Source organism: Arvicanthis niloticus, chromosome 13, assembly GCF_011762505.2.
Source record: "Arvicanthis niloticus isolate mArvNil1 chromosome 13, mArvNil1.pat.X, whole genome shotgun sequence".
In the NCBI taxonomy this organism is placed as follows: Eukaryota; Metazoa; Chordata; class Mammalia; order Rodentia; family Muridae; genus Arvicanthis; species Arvicanthis niloticus.
This window is the reverse complement of record NC_047670.1, coordinates 14,712,212-14,730,513: the sequence shown is the minus strand read 5'-3', so window position 1 is coordinate 14,730,513 and position 18,302 is coordinate 14,712,212. Positions and strand designations below refer to the sequence as shown.

The following is an 18,302-nucleotide window of genomic DNA, read 5'->3' as shown; positions in this document are numbered from 1 at the left end:
GGAGATTGTATTGAATCTGTAGATTACTTTTGGTAAAATGGCCATTTTAAACTATGTTAATCTTATCAATCCATGAGAATGGGAGATCTTCCCATCTTCTGGTATCTTCTTCGATTTCTTTCTTCAGGTATTTATTTGTACTTCTTTCCATACAATCTTTCACTTCCTTGTAAGATATTTTATACGATTTGTGGCTATTATGAGGGGTTTTGTTTCCCTAATTTCTTCCTCATCCTGTTTATCATTTGTATAAAGCTACTGATTTGTTTGAGTTGCTTCTACATCCAGCCACTTTGCTGAAGTTGTTTATCAGTTGTAGAAGTTCTCTGGTGGAATTTTGGGCATTGCTTATATATTTATCATATCATCTGCAAATAGTGATACCTTGACTTCCTCCTTTCCAATCTGTATCCCCTTGATCTCCTTTTCTTATCTAATTGCTACAGGTAGAACTTCAAGTACTACACTGAATAGACAGGATACCACCCATAGACCATAAGATGTTTAATAAGCAGAAAGGCCCAAGTGAGAATGATTCAGTCCCACTTACGAAAGGGGAGAAAATAATCATGTTAGGCAGATGGAGGGAGGGATCTGGATGGGAGAGGGAGGGGAAAGGAGAACAGGATGAGGTATAGGAATGAGGAAACAAAAGAGAAGCCCAGAGGGCCAGGAGAATGAATGGAAATATGCAGGTTAGGGAGTGGGAGGTAGGGGAACCTCTAGAAAGTAACAGAAACCAGGTAGGTGAGAGACTCTCAGGACTCAATGGGGATGACCTTAGCCAAAAAGCCCAACAATGGAGATAGAGAACTCGAATAGTCCACCTCCAATAGATACATAGGGCCTCCAGTAGAGGGACAGGGTTACCAACTAAGAGTCAAATTTCTGACCCAGAATTGTTCCTATCTAAAAGAACTGCAGGGACAAAAATGGAGAAGAGACTGAAGGAAAGGTGGTCCAATGACTAGCCTAACTTGGGATCCATCTCATGGGGAGCACCAAGGCCTGACACTATTACTGATGCTATGATGTCCTTATAGACAGGAGCCTAGCATGAATGCCCTCTGAGAGGCCCTACCATCAGCTGACTGAGACAGAAGCACAAACTTACACCCAAACATTGAACTTAAGTCAGGGACCACTATGGTTTAATTAGGGAAAGGATTGAAGAAGCTCAAACAGAGCATGACCCCATAGGAAGACCAGCAGTCTTAACTAACCCAGACCCCAGGGAGTTCACAGAGACTGAGACACAAACCAGGAGCATACACAAACTGGTCTGAGATCCCTGGCACATCCCAGTGAAGGGGGTTGCCTGTTGGAGAGGAGGGGTTGGAGAGTACCTTCTTGGAGGCAGAAGAGGAGAAATGAAATGAGAAACTGTGGGAGGGATATGGTGAGTGGGGCAACAGCTGGAATGCAAACCAATAAAATAATTTTTAAAAATGTGTGTGAGCGAGCGTGCATGCATGCGTGTGTGCGTGCGTGCGTGCGTGCGTGCGTGTGTGTGTGTATCCCATCACCTGCTACAACATGGACAAATGTGAAGAACAGAAAACTAGATAAGCCCAGAGGCTAAAGGCAAACACCACATGAACTCCCTCATTTGTGGCATTCATAAATAAATGTTGATCTCATAGAATTACAGGATATAATGATAGTTACCAACAGGGGGAAAAGATGAGAAGAAAGAGAAAAAAGAAAGGATTTGATCAATAGAAACCAAGTCACAGACAGAAAAAGTCTAGTGTTGTTATACAGTAGGGTACTATAGCTAACAATAATGTATTGATTATTTGACAATATGTTCGAAAGGCTTATGGTTATGATTAATAATATGAAATAATAAATGGTTGACATGATGTGTGTGACAGTCACTACCTCTTTCATTTTGCAACCAGACATGTATTGAAATATCACACTATACCTCAAGAATATATATAATTATATCAGTAAAACAAAAATTAAAATGCCCTTCCAACTGCCACTGATGATACCTTATAGCAACAAAGATTTTAACACAACAATTTAAGCAAAATCAGTGTTGGCTAAACCATCTAGAACATCAGCACCTTGACTTTCATCTATTCAATATTGTCATAACAACCTGTTACCATTTTCTGAAAGATAATATAACAAATAAGAATAATTACTTCCCATGTTTTGACACATAAATGGTGACCTCTGTAAAATAGCATATTTATGCAATAAATGATAAAAAGTAAAAGTATTCTGCTGTGGCTACTGGAACTATCAAGGGACAAAGAAATGACCAAAGACAGATTAAGTAACTTACACAAAGACTGGGTAAGGGTTAGAATTCAAAATATTCTTTCATTATACAATACCCTTTTTCTTAACTATAAAAGATCAAGCCAGGATAGTTTCTAGAACTCTGGTTTGGGGTGGTTGCTATAAAGATAAAAAAAGAAAATACATAAGAGGTACAAATATCTGTATTTCCAAGTAATACAACTCAAAACAAGACTGAGTGCTGTTTTAGAAAATCATCCATGTTCACTTTTAAAGCAAGAGAAAGTTTAAAATTTACCTTGGAAATGCCTGTTCATGCTGTTAATTCTTAAAAACAAACACATTTTAGATTCCATTCAAAGCGAACAAATTCATTTCTATGACTGCAGCTATTCTTAAATGTTCTAGTGACCTCAGTACATGTGATAAGCTAGTAAAAACATTTGGCTCCATGATAAATGTTTGAAATCTAGAATATATCATATCTGAAGATTTATCTTGTAAACCAAACTTCATAGGCATCAGACATCATAATCACTTAAGGTGTGAGAGAAAGCTGATCAGTAATTACATTGATCACATCCCCCAAGATTGAACCCAGAAAATGACATCAGCTTGACTTACTGCAGCTGCTGAGGTGCTCATGCTTCCAACATGCAGGTGTGTGCAAGCATCTTATTGTCCAAGGATGCACAGGCCATATGCAGGCTGCTATTCAACTATTATAAATGAGTAATTCAACTAGGCCATGAATGCTGCTTGTACTAACTTGATAAAGATGTATCAACAGTGTGTTACTTCCTCCCTTTCAGACTGAAATTCTCTTATGCCATGATTTGGTACAGTAAGAAAAATAATTTAGAAAAATCTTGATCAATCCTGAATTTGATTTCCTAAGACAGAAATTTTTGTTCTACTAAATAATTAGCTCTAAGCTAAACCATATAAACTAATGTAATCTTAACCATCCCAGTGTGTATTTGAATTTTAAAAGTTTGCCTTACAAAATAAAAACAGCAATAACAAGTTGTATCAGTTACTCTTCTTGTTGCTATGATAAAATCAACTGAAGGAAATGCATTCTGGTTCACAATTTGGAAAGACAACTTACCACAGGAGGGAAGGAGGAAGCAGAGGCAGGTGAGTGATGACACTCAGTTCATCTCTACCAGACAGACAGACATACAGACACACAAACAGAGAAACAAACAGACATGGACACGCACACAGTCTTTAGAATTTCACATACATATGCAATATGGTTTGATCAATTCCCTTCCCATTGTCTTCCATCAGCCACCATTAGTTTCCTCTCTCAACTTCATCTGGGCTGTTTGTTCATAAGTTCATGTCTCCTCTCCCTCATGCCCCCAGTCCATAGTACAGTCCTGTCCACATGGCTTTCTTTCCTCAGGTAAACCTTTCTGGATACATGCTCACAGTGCACTCTCAGGCATGGGTTTCCTATGTAATTCTAACTCTAATCAACTTGACAATGATGATCCAAATATTTTATATTTTAAAATTATTCTGAAGTTAAACATTTTCAAGTACAGTATTCCTTTTTACTTCCTATTTCCTTTTTTTGAGACAGGATTATGTTATATAGCCCAGGGTGGTCTCAAGTCAAAGTCCTCCATGTCCTGAGTGATGGAACTGCACACATGTGCCACCATGCCTGATGGATACAGGATGTTCTAGGAACAATTACCTGAGGAAACGGAAATACTTACAAGTTAAGCCACCTTGCTTGCCAAGGAATTATTTTTTTTAAACTGCATTTTTATCCTTTTAAAGAAACATGGCCTTCAGTTAATTATGATTCCCATTTAAAACAAAATAATGCAAACTTAAAGTACTTGCAATGCCAAAATAGGAACTGCAGACTCATGTGGAATAATAATTGAAGGTTAAATCTCTTTTTGAAAGCCTTTTCATAAGTCTATTCAACCTTTCCTTCCATTCTGATCAGTCTTCTCCTGCTGTTTTCAGAATATAGCACTTGAAAAAAAAAAAAAAAACAACAACTGTTACATCCAAGTCTGTTCAGAGGACTGACTAGAACACATTTTAATACCAAGCTCTTATGCTACCTTGCATGCAGGTAGCGGCTAGTAAATTTTAAAAAAAAAATAAATTGGTAGACTGAAAGACCAATCTCAAGGTCTGGTTTTCTGCAGAGCCTGTGCTCTCTGGTAAATGTTGAATATATATTCTTGAATCAAACTGCTTAGGTAGATACCTAGAATAATACTCAACACAAATGAAGAACAGGAAATATTACTGTTGATCTCACTATAGTTTCATTGCCACCTCCAAAACTCAAGTTGAATTTAATTAGATAATATCAATTTCAAGACATGGGGCCTTTGTTGTAGCACTGGGTTAGTTATGTGGGCAAAGAAGTTTAGCCCAAATGTCTGATGCACATAAACGAGCTCTCTCAACTCATGAAACAGCAGGAGGACCATTACCCGGTGCACCCTCGGGATTTACTTGGTAGTTTTCAGAACAATAGCTAAATAAATGTCTATTGCTTAAAATTAATCAAACAGCAATCTAAGACAGGCACTTCAGGGTTCTCTGCTATTTATCATCTTAGTGGAAGGCACTCTGGCTACCCAGATTTCTAGACAAGCACACTACGTATTTACCAGCTGTGCCATTCCCCTGACACACCAATCCAATCATCAATTTCTACTAACCCCAACAAATTATTATGCCACGGATTTGTGGAATTCTTTAAACTGACAACATTTTTACTTCATTAAACCATTTTACTAACTTTGCCCCCATCCTCCTTTTTACATTCAGACATACCATCACCCAATTTGGTTTCCAAACATTAAACTGACAAAACCTTTTGTCTTTCCACTCAGAATAAAAATCATGGCCTCAAAATTTTTTAGAGCTTATTCTTTGTGACATTAATCTCAAGAACAATTAAGAACCATTGTTCTCAACCCATTTCTAACCTTTGCTTACAGGGCAATGCAGTAGCCCTCCTAAAGGACCCACTTTTGTCCTACAGTTCACAATGAAAGTTTTGGTCTTAAATTATTATAGGAATCCTTTCCTATGTCACAAGAATTTCATTGTGAATTCTTGATGTCTTAAAACTGTCTTGAACATATCTACATAACCCATGTCTCCCTTGACCAACTATAAGTTGATTAAGATGAAGGAAAAGGGAGCTAGAGAAAATTGTTGCTCTTGCTGAGGACCCAGATTCTGTTCCCAGCATCCACATGGCTAACAATAAGACACCCTTCTCTGGCTTCCAGAGAAGCTGCATACATATGCTGCACACATATATGCAGGTGAAACCTTCACACATATAATAACTGGTGTCACCTGTTAAATGGTGGCTAGCCCATTACTTCTTGTCTTTCTACAAAGATTGATGATACGTATGGTCTGCCTTCTACAGCTGTACAACTATTTCAGAAAGCCTCATGTCCATATGCAGCAAAAAATCCCTCTTTAAATTCTTGACTTTTCTCTTCCTCTCAACTCTTACTCACTTATTAAAAAAAAAAAAAAAAAAAGTCCTACTTCCAAAGGTCGCTAATAATCATGAACTATGTTTCAGCCACAAGAAAGGTTAGTTGGAAATAAAGGTATGACCAAAAGAACAGCCATCACAAACGCTTGTTGCCTTGGAAATGCTTCTACCTTCAAGTTCCTGGGCAAAAGCATCTTTTTATATATTCTGCAACTATTTTGACCTACTCTTTATTAAAAAAAGGAAAAAGCAAAGATATTACAAACTTTAAAGTTTTCTCACATTGTTCATTAAAGATGTTAGTTCTACAATGACAATACCCTCTGATCTATTAAGAGTTCAATGTACAAATGTACCATTTATGATATTATATCCCAACAAACCCATTAAAATTGAAAGCATTTTAAGTCAAAAGAGCATTTACATGCTTACCTATAGAAAACCATCCTGGCTTTGCAAGACTGTACACATAAGAGTGTCTACAGTGGCTGTGCTGAGCAGTAAGATGACGGGGAACGGCAGCAACAGGATGTTTGCCTTCTGCTACATAACATGCTGGGGGAGGTGACTCCGATGGATGTTTGAGGAAACAGGTCATGCAGTCAGAAAGCAGAAAGAAAAATGCTGGGCTCCATTAGCTTTCTCCTTTCCCTTCTCATTCAGTCTGGAACTCCAGACTATAGAACTGTGCCTTGAAGATGACTTTGCCCTCCTATCTATCACACAGGAGACATATGTTTGGGTGTCATATAAAAGGCTCAACAGTGAGCCATAATTAACTCTTACTTCTTTGAGTTGTTTTTGTCAGGTATTTTGTCACAGCAACAAGAAAGGAGTTTTATATTATTTTGTTTTACTCCATCTATTGGCAATCCTCTGGATTGAATGTTCAGTTCAGCTAGGGCTGGGGAGGCAAGTGTTCTGCCACTAAGCCATACTTCTAGTCCTTATCAATACATGCTTTATTAACTGCTTTTTAAAATACACTTTCTATATGAATATTTCCAATGACATCAAGTATTTTTACAGGCTCCAAAATTTTATCAAGGCACACATCTAAAGGATTCATCCTGAATTATTTCACAACTTACTATTGGACAGCAAGAATAAGTATGCTTGTCATAAATAGCTGCCATGTATATTCTTATACTTTAAATAAAATTTTGGATGTGGGGGTGTATACAACATGCATACAGGAGCCAGTGAAGGCCAGAAGGGGGTGCTATATCCCCAGGAGCTGAAGGTACAAGCCTTTGTGAACTATCTGACATGAATAATCAAAACCAAACTCATGGCCTCTGCTAAAGCAGCAAAGGTTCTTACCTGCTAGGCAATCTCTCCAGACCTGACTACAATTCTTTACACGTACCTCAGATCACTCTCTTAGGCTATAGTTTAGAACTAGAATTATAGAGACTATAATAAAGCATTAATCTTGTAACTTTCTCAGCTAAATTTATCATTTATCCAACATGTGAGCTGGGCATAGTGGTGTATGCCTATACTCCCAATTTGAAGTCAACATGGCCTACATAATGAGTTCTGGGGCCATCATCAGGACTATGTCTCAAAAAGGAAGGCGGAGGGACAACTTGCAAGCAAAATGTTTTGTTATCCTAAGATACATTTTGCTATCTCTAGCTTATATTTGTACATGTTACAAGTAACTTATTTTTCTATTTGTGTTTTCTGGGATTACTGTATATGAAATACTTGCATTTGTGTCACTTCACAATTTATCCATAATAAAATTTGTGGAATTACTATATTCATTCATCCAACTATTCCGATGAGGTTTCGGATTTCTACTTCACAAATGAAAAATAAAAGTGCAACCTACTTAGAATTCCTAACTTTTTATATTCAAAAAAGACTTCTAGTAGTTTAAGAATTTCCATAATAACTATAAAAGAGAAATAATTACAAAAATAAAACTGTGATGATCAACAGACACATGTCTGTGAAAAAAATCATGCTTTCAGGTGTACATAGAATTAGCTACTTCCTTATGAGTCAAACAGAATGATTGTGCACACACTAGGTATGTAAGTACTTGCTGCCTGAACTATCTTCTCAAGAGAACATTCTAATTATTTAAAATAAATTATTTACTTAAATTATTATTATTTACATGCTCAAATACTTAATTTAAAACACGACAACCACCACACAAAAAAAATCCAACTTAGCCTGAAATCTGACTAGCCAAATAACTATATGAAGAGGTCTTAGTGTGCCAAGATTTCAAGAGTCAAATTCAAGTTAAAGTCTGTATGGAATTTAACCACAATGGTCAGCTCTCTCAGACATGAGAAACATCTTACTTCATTGCTGCTCTCTGCCCTTAATATCCCTTCCCCTTAACTTATCCTTCATGTACTGAACCTTCCCTTCACCAAGATACTTCTAACTTGTGCCAATATTTACGCTATCCAGGATAAAATTAGCCTAGCTATCTGGAATCCAGTAAGGGGATAGGGGAACATAATGTATTTCAGCATGGTGCTCTGCACTACTTAGAACATGTTCCAGGTTATCCAAGTCTGGTTCTTTGGGCCTCTGTACTTTTCATCACCTTTGAGTCAAGTTCACGCACACTACACTGTAAGTAAATGATCACAATATAAAGTAATTCTCCATTGTAGGTATGCAAATATTAACAAACTGCTTCAGGTAGAAGTATAATTAGCTTCCCTCACTACTGAAAAAATAAAAACAATTTATACATTTCCCAATTTATTTTGTTATTACTGGTCTATAAATGTCTGTGGATTTTAAAATTTCCCTATTGACCTTCTTGTACTAGCTTCCTGGTTCCCTCAATAATACTGAGCTACATAGAAACTTAAGCACTCTTCTATCCATCCATTTCTATGCAAGAATCATTAGTTCACCATTATTCTAAATTATTCCCTGTGAACCAGACCACATGTTTCTCACACTGGACAATTTAGGAAGAAAACGACAAAGACTATGAACAGTAAGGCTACAACAAAATGGCAAGAATGTATTTTCCTTCTTCTATACTGATAACGGCCTCTTAATTTAGAACCCCAGTCATGTCAGATGGAAAACAGCTGCCTTTGAAATGGACACTAGGACACCTAGGAAAAGGAGGAAAGGCAAACATTAGCAGGAATTTCAACCCTAAATATTCTGACAGAAAGTTACTAAACAACCAATTTCAAGATGTGGACAGATTTGCAAGGTAAATGTTACTGGGTCTTAAGTGCACAAACCAGCATATAAGAACTACGACATAATTTGAAGAATTACATCATTTTCTCAAATATAAACTTGGGTAATAACAGTGGCTTTTGATCCACTTAAAGAGACTTTAAATAAATGATTAAATCTACACATTTTATAGTTGCTTTACAGCCTAGTCCACATGTAGCCTGTTTCCGAACTATTTCTTTTACATTAATTTGCCACTTACTCGTGAAAGTGCTACTATTTTCTCTTAATATCACTTTACTTTTATTAAGCATATAGTAAAAAAAAAAAAAAAAAGCCTAACTTCTGACCCTGTGCCATAAGGAAGGAAAGAACTGATCGCCCACAAGGCTCGCCGGATTCCTCCAGCTGGCTTCATTCCAGAATGCAGGAATATTCAAAGGAGCAAAGTAATTTCCTGTTACTCTTGAAATTACTCTTGACTCCCAAACCATGACTTCAGAACACACGTAAGTGTGGAAGGAACATTCTGAAATTAGGTAAAGGCTTTGCTGCCAGGTCTCAGCACCAAACATTCCCAGGTTTATAAACTAACTAGAGGAGAAACATGGAAAGGGGTCTAGTAGAGAGGAAAAAGCAGCATCAGAAAAACCTGAAGTATTTAATTCATACAATGTCTTAATTAAAAATAACTGAAGCTTATATTTTAGTTAACAACATACTTGAATTTATTATATTAAGCCTAATCTTCACAAAACAATCTAAGATAAATGGATTAAATTATTAAGATGAAAAACCAATACTCAGAGGTTATCCTGTTCCAAGTCCTACAACCTACAAAGCCAGAGCTGAGCCCAGAATGTGAGAATGCAAACCCTCTCTGTCATCTCACTTACTCACTCCTCCAGTACACTGTTTATCGCCTCAACATTTTACACAAGCAATGGGGATTAAATATTTTACAAAATCATTTTTAACAAAGTACTTATTGCATAAATTAATAAATAATGAGTATTATACAAAGAAAACAAGCACAAGAGCACAGGCACTGTGCACACACCTATAACCCCTGCATGCATAGCAGAGGTAAAAGACTGGGGAGTGCTGCAAGTCTGAGGACAGACTGGGCTTACTCTAGTACCAAGCCTTCCGGGGTACATAGAAGACACATCTCAGAAAGACAAAAAATAACAGCTTTAAAAGGGAAGCAAAATAAAAATCTAAGAAAAGAAATGAATACTGAAAAGTGGTCCTTTAGAAATTAAAATACAAAGTAACTTCAGGATTTCAAAAAGCATTTTAAGTATAAGTATATACACACATACACACGTTTGTGTGTGCGTTATATAACTATTTAAGCATCAGTATCTGTCAATTTTCAATTTATAGAGACTTACACTTCACTATATTTAAAAATATCTTAGTTTTTATAAGATTGTTATGGCTTAAAAGTTTTACCGCAAAAAGCTATAAGCAAAGAATATGTGAAAAATATTTTTTCACAAATATAATCTCATGTATGTATGTTCCTCCAAATGGAAAATAGATTGTCTCATTAATTAATGGGATAAAAATTGTATTACAAATGCAATATTTTCAAAATGCTCTATCCTGTAACTACCATAATCTTTTAGAAATCGTTTACATCATGCTGACAAGTCGCAATGTTCACATATTCCCACAACTGCTTTGCATGGTAAAGAGATCAGGAAACGTACTTTATGCATAACATCTTTAACATTCACTCCCCCTTCTGTGCTTGTGATTAAATGTAACATTCTGAAATCTAAAGTTCTGAGAAAAAACATAAATCCTTGTCTCACAGCTGCTGTTTGACTCTAGAAACACATGCATTTTCTTTTCAAACATTTACCCTCAAAACTCCCAAAGGCTTTAGACTGGAGAACACCTGCATCTCTTCATTTAGTTCCAATAACACAGCCTGAACTCCAAAATTACAAAAATAGACTCTCTATTCAGCGGTAGTTACATTTTACCTCTAATTCCCATGGAAAAAAAATACTAGGAGCATGAAATCATTTGGGCAAGCTCTGTCATCAAGAGGACAGACTTCTGCATGGGAAGCCCAGTGGGACTATGAGAGAAACTGGCAATAATTACAGATAAAGCACATAGTGAAGTCTTCAGGGAAGCCATAGGAAATGTAGTAAGATAGATGGGCATAATTTCTACATATTTATACCCAAACCACAAATGCAAATTGTCTTTAATTGGCCCAATATATAAGCATTTCTAGTCAAATGCCCTGTCAAAATGACTTAAACCATTACTTAAGGCATTCCACTTAATTTTACATTATAAAGAGAATTCTGTGAAACAAGACATTTCCTTAATGAAAGCACCATCTCTACTTTAGATGTTCTTAGAAATTCCTATCTGCCCAAAGAACTTTGAATGGTGTGCATTTTTGGTATGTTTTAATCAACAGGTCTACTAACACAAATGAACTGAATTTCCAGAGACTACAATTCTAACTTTGACTTTCCATTAATAATAAGACTCCCCATCTTGATTTTTGATAATTAGCAGATAAAATTAGTTCCATTCATGGAAACATGATAAAATTTAGAGCTTAATACTAGGTTTATGAAGTTTAATTATTCTGAAGAAGAAAAAGAATGTCTTAAATTGGTAATTTTATGTTTAATTGGCAAATATTATGTTACAAAGAACACTTGTTTTTTACATCACTGTAGAAGGCACTGAAAATGCCTTCTATCTTTCCAACTCTAGGATGAAAACACTGCTTTGAGTATTATATATTTAAAAAACTGGTGCTATGTGTGGTGGCACTCAGCAAAGATGAGGGGAAAGGATCTCAAGTTCCAGGTCAAGTCGGGTGACTCACTAAGACCTGCTGCTGTGATAAATACCATGACCACCATACTTTACAGAGTTTGGTTGGGCTTATGGATCCAGAGAGATGACAGCCGCCATGGTAAGAAGACAGCAGCAGATGTGGTAGCTGAAAATGGTAGCCGAGGGCTCACATCTTAAACCACAGACAGACAGCAGAGAAAGTGAGCTGGAAATGGCTCATGACTTTGAAACCTTAAAGCTTCCTCTGGGTGACATATTTTTACCACAAGGTCATACCTCTTAAGGCTCCCCATACATAGCCACCAACTAGTAAGCATGTATTCAAATGCCAGACACATGGAAGAATAGTTCACTCAAACCAACATACACAGTAACAAAGGAAAGAAGGAATGGAGGAAGGAAGGAAAGGGGGGAAGGAGGGAGGAAAGGAGGGAAGGAAGGAGGGAGGGAAGGAGGGAGGGAAGGAGGGAGGGAAGGAGGGAGGGAAGGAGGGAGGAAGGGAGGGAGAGAGGGAAGAAGAAAAATTAAGGATGTACTTCAACTTGCACAAATAATTAAAGTTATCCAAAGATTTTAAAGGAAGTCTTACTAATGGTCAACAAGGTAAATTAGGATAAGTTCTATAGGAGTCAGTATAAAGCCTTCTTCCTCATAAATGTTCATAGTATTTCATAGATATATAAATTATGGGAGTCTTTGTGAAAGGGTCATCTATGTGAGAAAAGATGCACTGCAGGGGCAAAACATGACGACATATAAAGAAAAGTTCATCTAAAACATTTTAAAATATTATCTATAAATAAATTACTGTGATAAAATGTTCTACATTAAAAAAAAAAGCCGCAGAAACATGTTTGTCTACTTCTAATAACTTGAATTGGCACATTAAGATCCCACAAGAACCCTCAGGTCCTTTCATGTAAACTGAAGTGAGAATGCAATCGGGTCAGCACAAAGGAAGTTGTTAAAACTTCAAAGGCAAAGCACTACTATGAGATACTAAATGAGATTTTCAACTATGCTATAAAGACAAAAGTAGACTCTTGTTTTTAAGTGAAGATAGACTTTTTCCCCATATTCTGATTTTGGTTTCCCCTTCCCAACTCCTCCCAGATCCTAACCACTTTCTCATCATCAAATCCACAAGCTTTCTCTCATTAGAATACGAAAAGGCAATTAAAATAACTATATATCATAAGAAAATTAAAACAAAAAACAAACAAAAGAGCCAAAGAAAATGCACAGAAAATACATAAAGACACTGAAAAAGAACACATTTACCCACAGAGAAAACCCATAAAAATAAAATTGAAAATTATAATACATAAGTAAATGATCTGTAAGGTTAAAAGTGGAAAACAAAAATGTTCAAAGCACTGCAAGACCACAAACCTCCAAAATGAGCACTGAATTCATTTTCTGTTGCTTAGCATGGGGCCTGCCCTACTGTTCTGCTAAAGGAACACAGCAATACAATGACTCCTAACAGCACTCTGCTCTACTCATAGATCAGTGTCTTAAGACGCTCAGCCATCATCAGAGAAGCTTCTTCCTGCAGTAGATAAGAAAAAATACAGAGACTCACAACTTGTCAATGTGTAGAGTAGCGACCTTGGAAAATGAGACGTCTACAAGAAATCCCTACCCTCAGGGCTCAGGGAAGTCAGTGGAAGAGGAGGCAGAAGGAGTGTTAGAGCAAGTGAGGAAGGGAGACACCAAGGAGCCAAGGATTATTTCTTCAGGACAACAGGATTGACACACCTATAACGTCAGAGACTGAGGCAGCATGAACAGGACCTGCAGAGGTCTAAGCCAGACAGGTCCCAGCCACAAGAGGTTGATATTTCAGTCTGGAAAGGCTGTTTCTAAGCTGTTTACCCTTCATTACAGACATCTTGACTTGATTTGGCTGTAACATCAGTGATACTGCAGCACAGATACACACATTCAACTCAAATCCAGTTTCTTTTTTTTTTAAAGTAATACAATAAATTTTATTGTTTTAATGATACAAAATAGAGATATAGGCACCATATCTATTATCATTATAGTTATAAAATAGTAATTCAAAAACTATTGGGAACCGGGTAGGCATTGACTTTATTTCTCTAGATTTTATGTTTTAAAGCGAACTTTTACAATATAAAGTTGAATCCTCTATAAAACACGTTTACCATCAAATCCAGTTTCTTGTTCAAAAGATTAATCAAACTCACACTGGCTCTATAAAAACACTTATGACTTCCCTACTATCTATGCTAAGCCGGGAATGTGGGTGGTACTTCCAAGATAGGAAGAAAATCTGAATTTTAAAATGTCCTAAGTAAAGAAATAATAATAATTTAAAAATACATCAGATTTAAGGACTAAATCATGCTCAAAAGAATATTTCTTTTAAAATGACATACATGATTACATTAATGTTTACATACAAATACATAAAAAAAACCACCAAGTGAAAATATAATCTAGATGATGTGAATTTCCTTAACAAGAGGAGAAACTATAAAGTGCCCAGTAAGTGCCATTAAGTGTCACGGACAATTCATCCTATGCCAACTGGTTTTTAGAGTGTTTTGAAAGTTTGTGGGAGAAAATTTTATGACCCTAAGAATAGTTTTAAATTATAAGAAATAATACAAATATTATTTTTAAAAGATTATGATATTATTTGAATATGCTTGGTTCATTAAACTATTCGAATTCTGTTCATAACAAAAATAAAATTTAGAAGACTCCATTTAACACAAAAGTATATGGTAGATTCAAACAGTAATGTGCTTCACTAGATAGTAGCACAAACCACAGATAGTCTGGTGAGCTCAATACCCTATTAAGTCCATGATTCAAATACAAATTCTAGCCAAAACTACAGCAAGGATAATTATTCAAATTGGTTATTATATAATATAGATTTTAAAACAAGACTAAACAGATGTTAACAAAAAGATAATCTACTGAATCAGCAACCCTGCCTCTCTGCACAGGGGTAGAGAACCAAAGGTCACACTAACCACTTTCCATTTTAGTAAATAGAGTGTGGACCTTTGTTCCAGCCATGGCTATTTCTGTGGTGTGACAGCAGGACAGTTAAGAGACTCTCCGGAGGAGTTAGAAGGAACTGAAGGAGCTGAAAGGGTTTGTGGCCCCATGAGGAGAGCAACAATACCAACCAACCAGAGCTCCCCAGGGTCTAAACCACCAGCCTAGGAGCACATAGGGAGGGACCATGGCTACAGCTGTATATGTAGGGGAGGATGGCTTTGTGGGCATAGGTGGGAGAGAAGATCCTTGGTCCCATGAAGGCTAGATGCCTTGTGTAGGGGAATTTGAGGGCGGGGAGGTGGGGGGGGGGGTGCACATCCTCATAAAAGCAGGAGGAGAGGGGATGGGATAGGAGGTTCCTGGGGGGGGGGGAGGGAAGGGGGTAAGGGGATAAATCTGAAATGCAAATAAAATATCCAAAAAAAATCCACCATAAGCATAAAAGTCAAAGGGGAAAAAAAGAGACTCCGCCTTAAAATACTTGGAAAAATCCTTTATCCATAGGTGTTATCTTAGTTTAGGTTTTGCTTAATATACTACTGTTATGAAACTAAAACTTTCTTCTTTAAAGAAGATAAAGAAGTACACTGCTTTACTTTATTAGAATTTATTAACTGTCAGAGTGCTTCATTTCATTGCAGCTCCATGTCTGTGTCTGTGTGTGGACCTGTACACTGAAGTTCTCTGTTGCTCTCCATTTTCTCTTCTCCTCACTTCACAAATAATCACCAGTTTAGTTGTACAGCCTTATTTTCTCTAAGTGTGAGAGAAGGCACACAATATTCATCGTCTTACATTTAATGTGATGAGCATCACTTCAAAACATTTTCTGAAAATGGTGTCATTTTGTTCTTCCTTATTACTGGAAACTATTCCAAAGTGTGCATGTACAAATGATGTGTGCGCATGGCAAAAAACACTCGCTATACGAACCTGAGTGGAGGGACTGATAAAACAGGCAGTAAGCCCGTTGATTCCTAAAGGAGATACTGTATGTTATCTTCCAAAGCTATGAACTATATAGACATCATTGAAATAATAATTGAAAAAAAATCAATCAGTGTCTGTACTCTCAGGATTTGTAAACAACACTCATCAGGCCTATAGACACTAGCACATTAACAGTGCCAAGAATGACCAAGGTTTCAATGGAAAAGGCAAGATGGCCAAAGATGTGCAGTGAGCGCTGAGAGGGTGAGTTTTATGAGGCACACTGCAGCTGACAGACCACTTTATGTCACTGGAAAGACCAGAACAATGCAAGTTACAATCCAGTGAACAAGCTATCTAGTGGTAATTAAAACTATCAGAGGAAGATGACAGATAGGCTCTAGCAGTGTAGTTACCTGCTAAAAAGAAGACAGAAACGTGGAAAGAAAACGGGTGAGGGAGCTAGAAGCATTAAGAACATACTATTTGCCTGTCAGACACAGTCCTACTTCAGACCATTTGTCATGAATGCTCATTTATTCATCACGCTTTTAGTCATCTCAAGCATTCTTTACATGTCAGACAATGTGAGGACTTGAAGAAAATGTGACAACCAGCCAGCAACTAAGTATGGAAATCACTGTCAGGTGGTGATGGCAGATTATGTAAGTATGTACTGTAAGGAAAGCTAAGAAAGAAAAATACATGCCGCTATGACAAACAGGAACAGACCTATTCAAACTGGGTGAGGAGAAAGGGGGATGGAGAAGATTCAGAGAAAGCTTCTCAAAAGAGGTAGAAACAGGAGAGAGATTTTGAGACTGAACTGGAACTAAGCGAATATAGAAAGAAAAACGACAAGAGGTACTAAAAATAATCAACAGGGAAAAAAGTATATGCAAAAACATAGTTACAGTAAGAAATATGGAGAGAAAGAAGGCCAGAGACCAACAGGGAGAGGTCTTATGTGAAAGGGTCTCCTGACACCAGCTTGGAGACTGAAATACAGCACACCTATACTTGGAGTATAAACTGAGAGTCATTCATGACTGTCTCATATTCCTACAGAGCAACAAGTCTGTATCGATAACCATGCTCAACAAAAATGCTTACATTTAATATGACGACCAGGATTTCAAAAACAGTTTTCTGAAAATGACATAATTTTATGCATATTACTGAAAAACATCTGTGTGTGTGTGTGTGTGTGTGTGTGTGTACATGCCACTTTTTCACCTGCTCATCTCTGAGGAGCATACAGACTGGTCCCATCACTTGGCTTTCTTACTAATGTGAAAATAAGCATGGGCACCAGTGTGTCTGCAGTGAGCCGAGGGAATTCTTTGAGGTCCACATCCAGAGATGGTACAGCGGAAACATAAAACAGTTCTGTTTTCACAGTGATGAGATAACTGTACACTATCAACAGGATTGTATTATCATTCCTTTCCCTGCACGTATGGGAACTTTTGTTCTTGTCTGATGAAAATTCTGAAAAAGCATATACTTTGAAAGCATATACTTTCAATATTTGAAAAATATTTTTCTCGTCAATATTTCCTCAATACTGTATTTATATAGCAGATATCATAAAAAAAGAAAATTTTAATTCTGTTTGGGATAAGACAGAATTCCAGAATAGTTTGGATCTGTATTCCCATGAAGGTTAAGAATTGCAAACATGTTTTCATGTGCTTCTTGGCCTAGGTACTCCAGCACTTTAAAAGTATCTGTCCTGTTGTTCATTTGCCTACTTATTAACCGGATCATATTTTTTGGCATCATGTTTTCATTGTTTGTGTATAGTGTGTGTCAACACTCGCCACCCTTCCTGTGATACCTAGTGAAGATTCTGATTCTGTACAAGTCTCTTCACTCTGCTGACTATTACTTTTGGTGTACAAAAACTTTCTCATTTCATGTGATAGTATTTACCAATTGTTTCTATTATTTCTGCGTTATTTGGACTCCTGTGGAGTAGGCCCTGGCCTAAGCTGTTTAGCTTCACGTGGTCGTGCTTTTCAGTCGCTCAATTGTTTCTGTTACTGCTGGGATGCTCTGACTCCTATGGAGTCAATGTGTCCTCTCTTCTTACTCCGAACAGTTTCAAAGTTTCAAGCCTTATATCTCTGATCCCTTTGGAGTTGAATTAAACACAGGGTGAGGAAACAAGAATCCACTTTTGGCTTTCTGCATATGTGTATTCAGTTTTTACCAGCAACCTTTGTTAAAGGAACTACCATTCTTTCTGTGTATATTTTAGATGCCTTGGGCAAAATTCAGACTGTTTTAGCTGTGTGGGGTCATCATTACGTCTTGTATCTATTCCATGGATCTGAGCATCTGGTTCGGTGCCAGTGGCATTCTGCCTTGTACATAATTCCTTCTCTTGAAAGAGTGTTTTCTTTGATAACATCGTGGTACAACATTTTAAAACTAGCCTTTCAAACGACTCATTTCCAGATTAAACTGCGACTAATGTCTCAGCTGTACATAGACTCTTACTGTTGATTTCACATCTCTATTACAGTCTTGAAAATGTGCACCT

The 18,302-nt window shown here is 36.9% G+C and overlaps 1 protein-coding gene across 7 annotated transcripts in view; it reads right to left on the bottom strand.

Moving 5' to 3' along the window:
- Positions 1-18,302, bottom strand: part of Vps13b (vacuolar protein sorting 13 homolog B) — a 567,993-nt gene that overhangs the window by 381,295 nt on the left and 168,396 nt on the right. Inside the window, exon 20 of one of the 7 annotated variants that reach the window (XM_076911260.1) lies at positions 15,429-15,580. The exons of the other annotated variants lie outside the window; for them this stretch is intronic. Within the exon in view, the coding sequence (XP_076767375.1) occupies positions 15,558-15,580 (23 nt within the window). The 3' untranslated portion in view covers positions 15,429-15,557. Of the gene's footprint in view, positions 1-15,428; positions 15,581-18,302 lie in introns of those variants that run through there. 7 annotated transcript variants of the gene reach the window in all.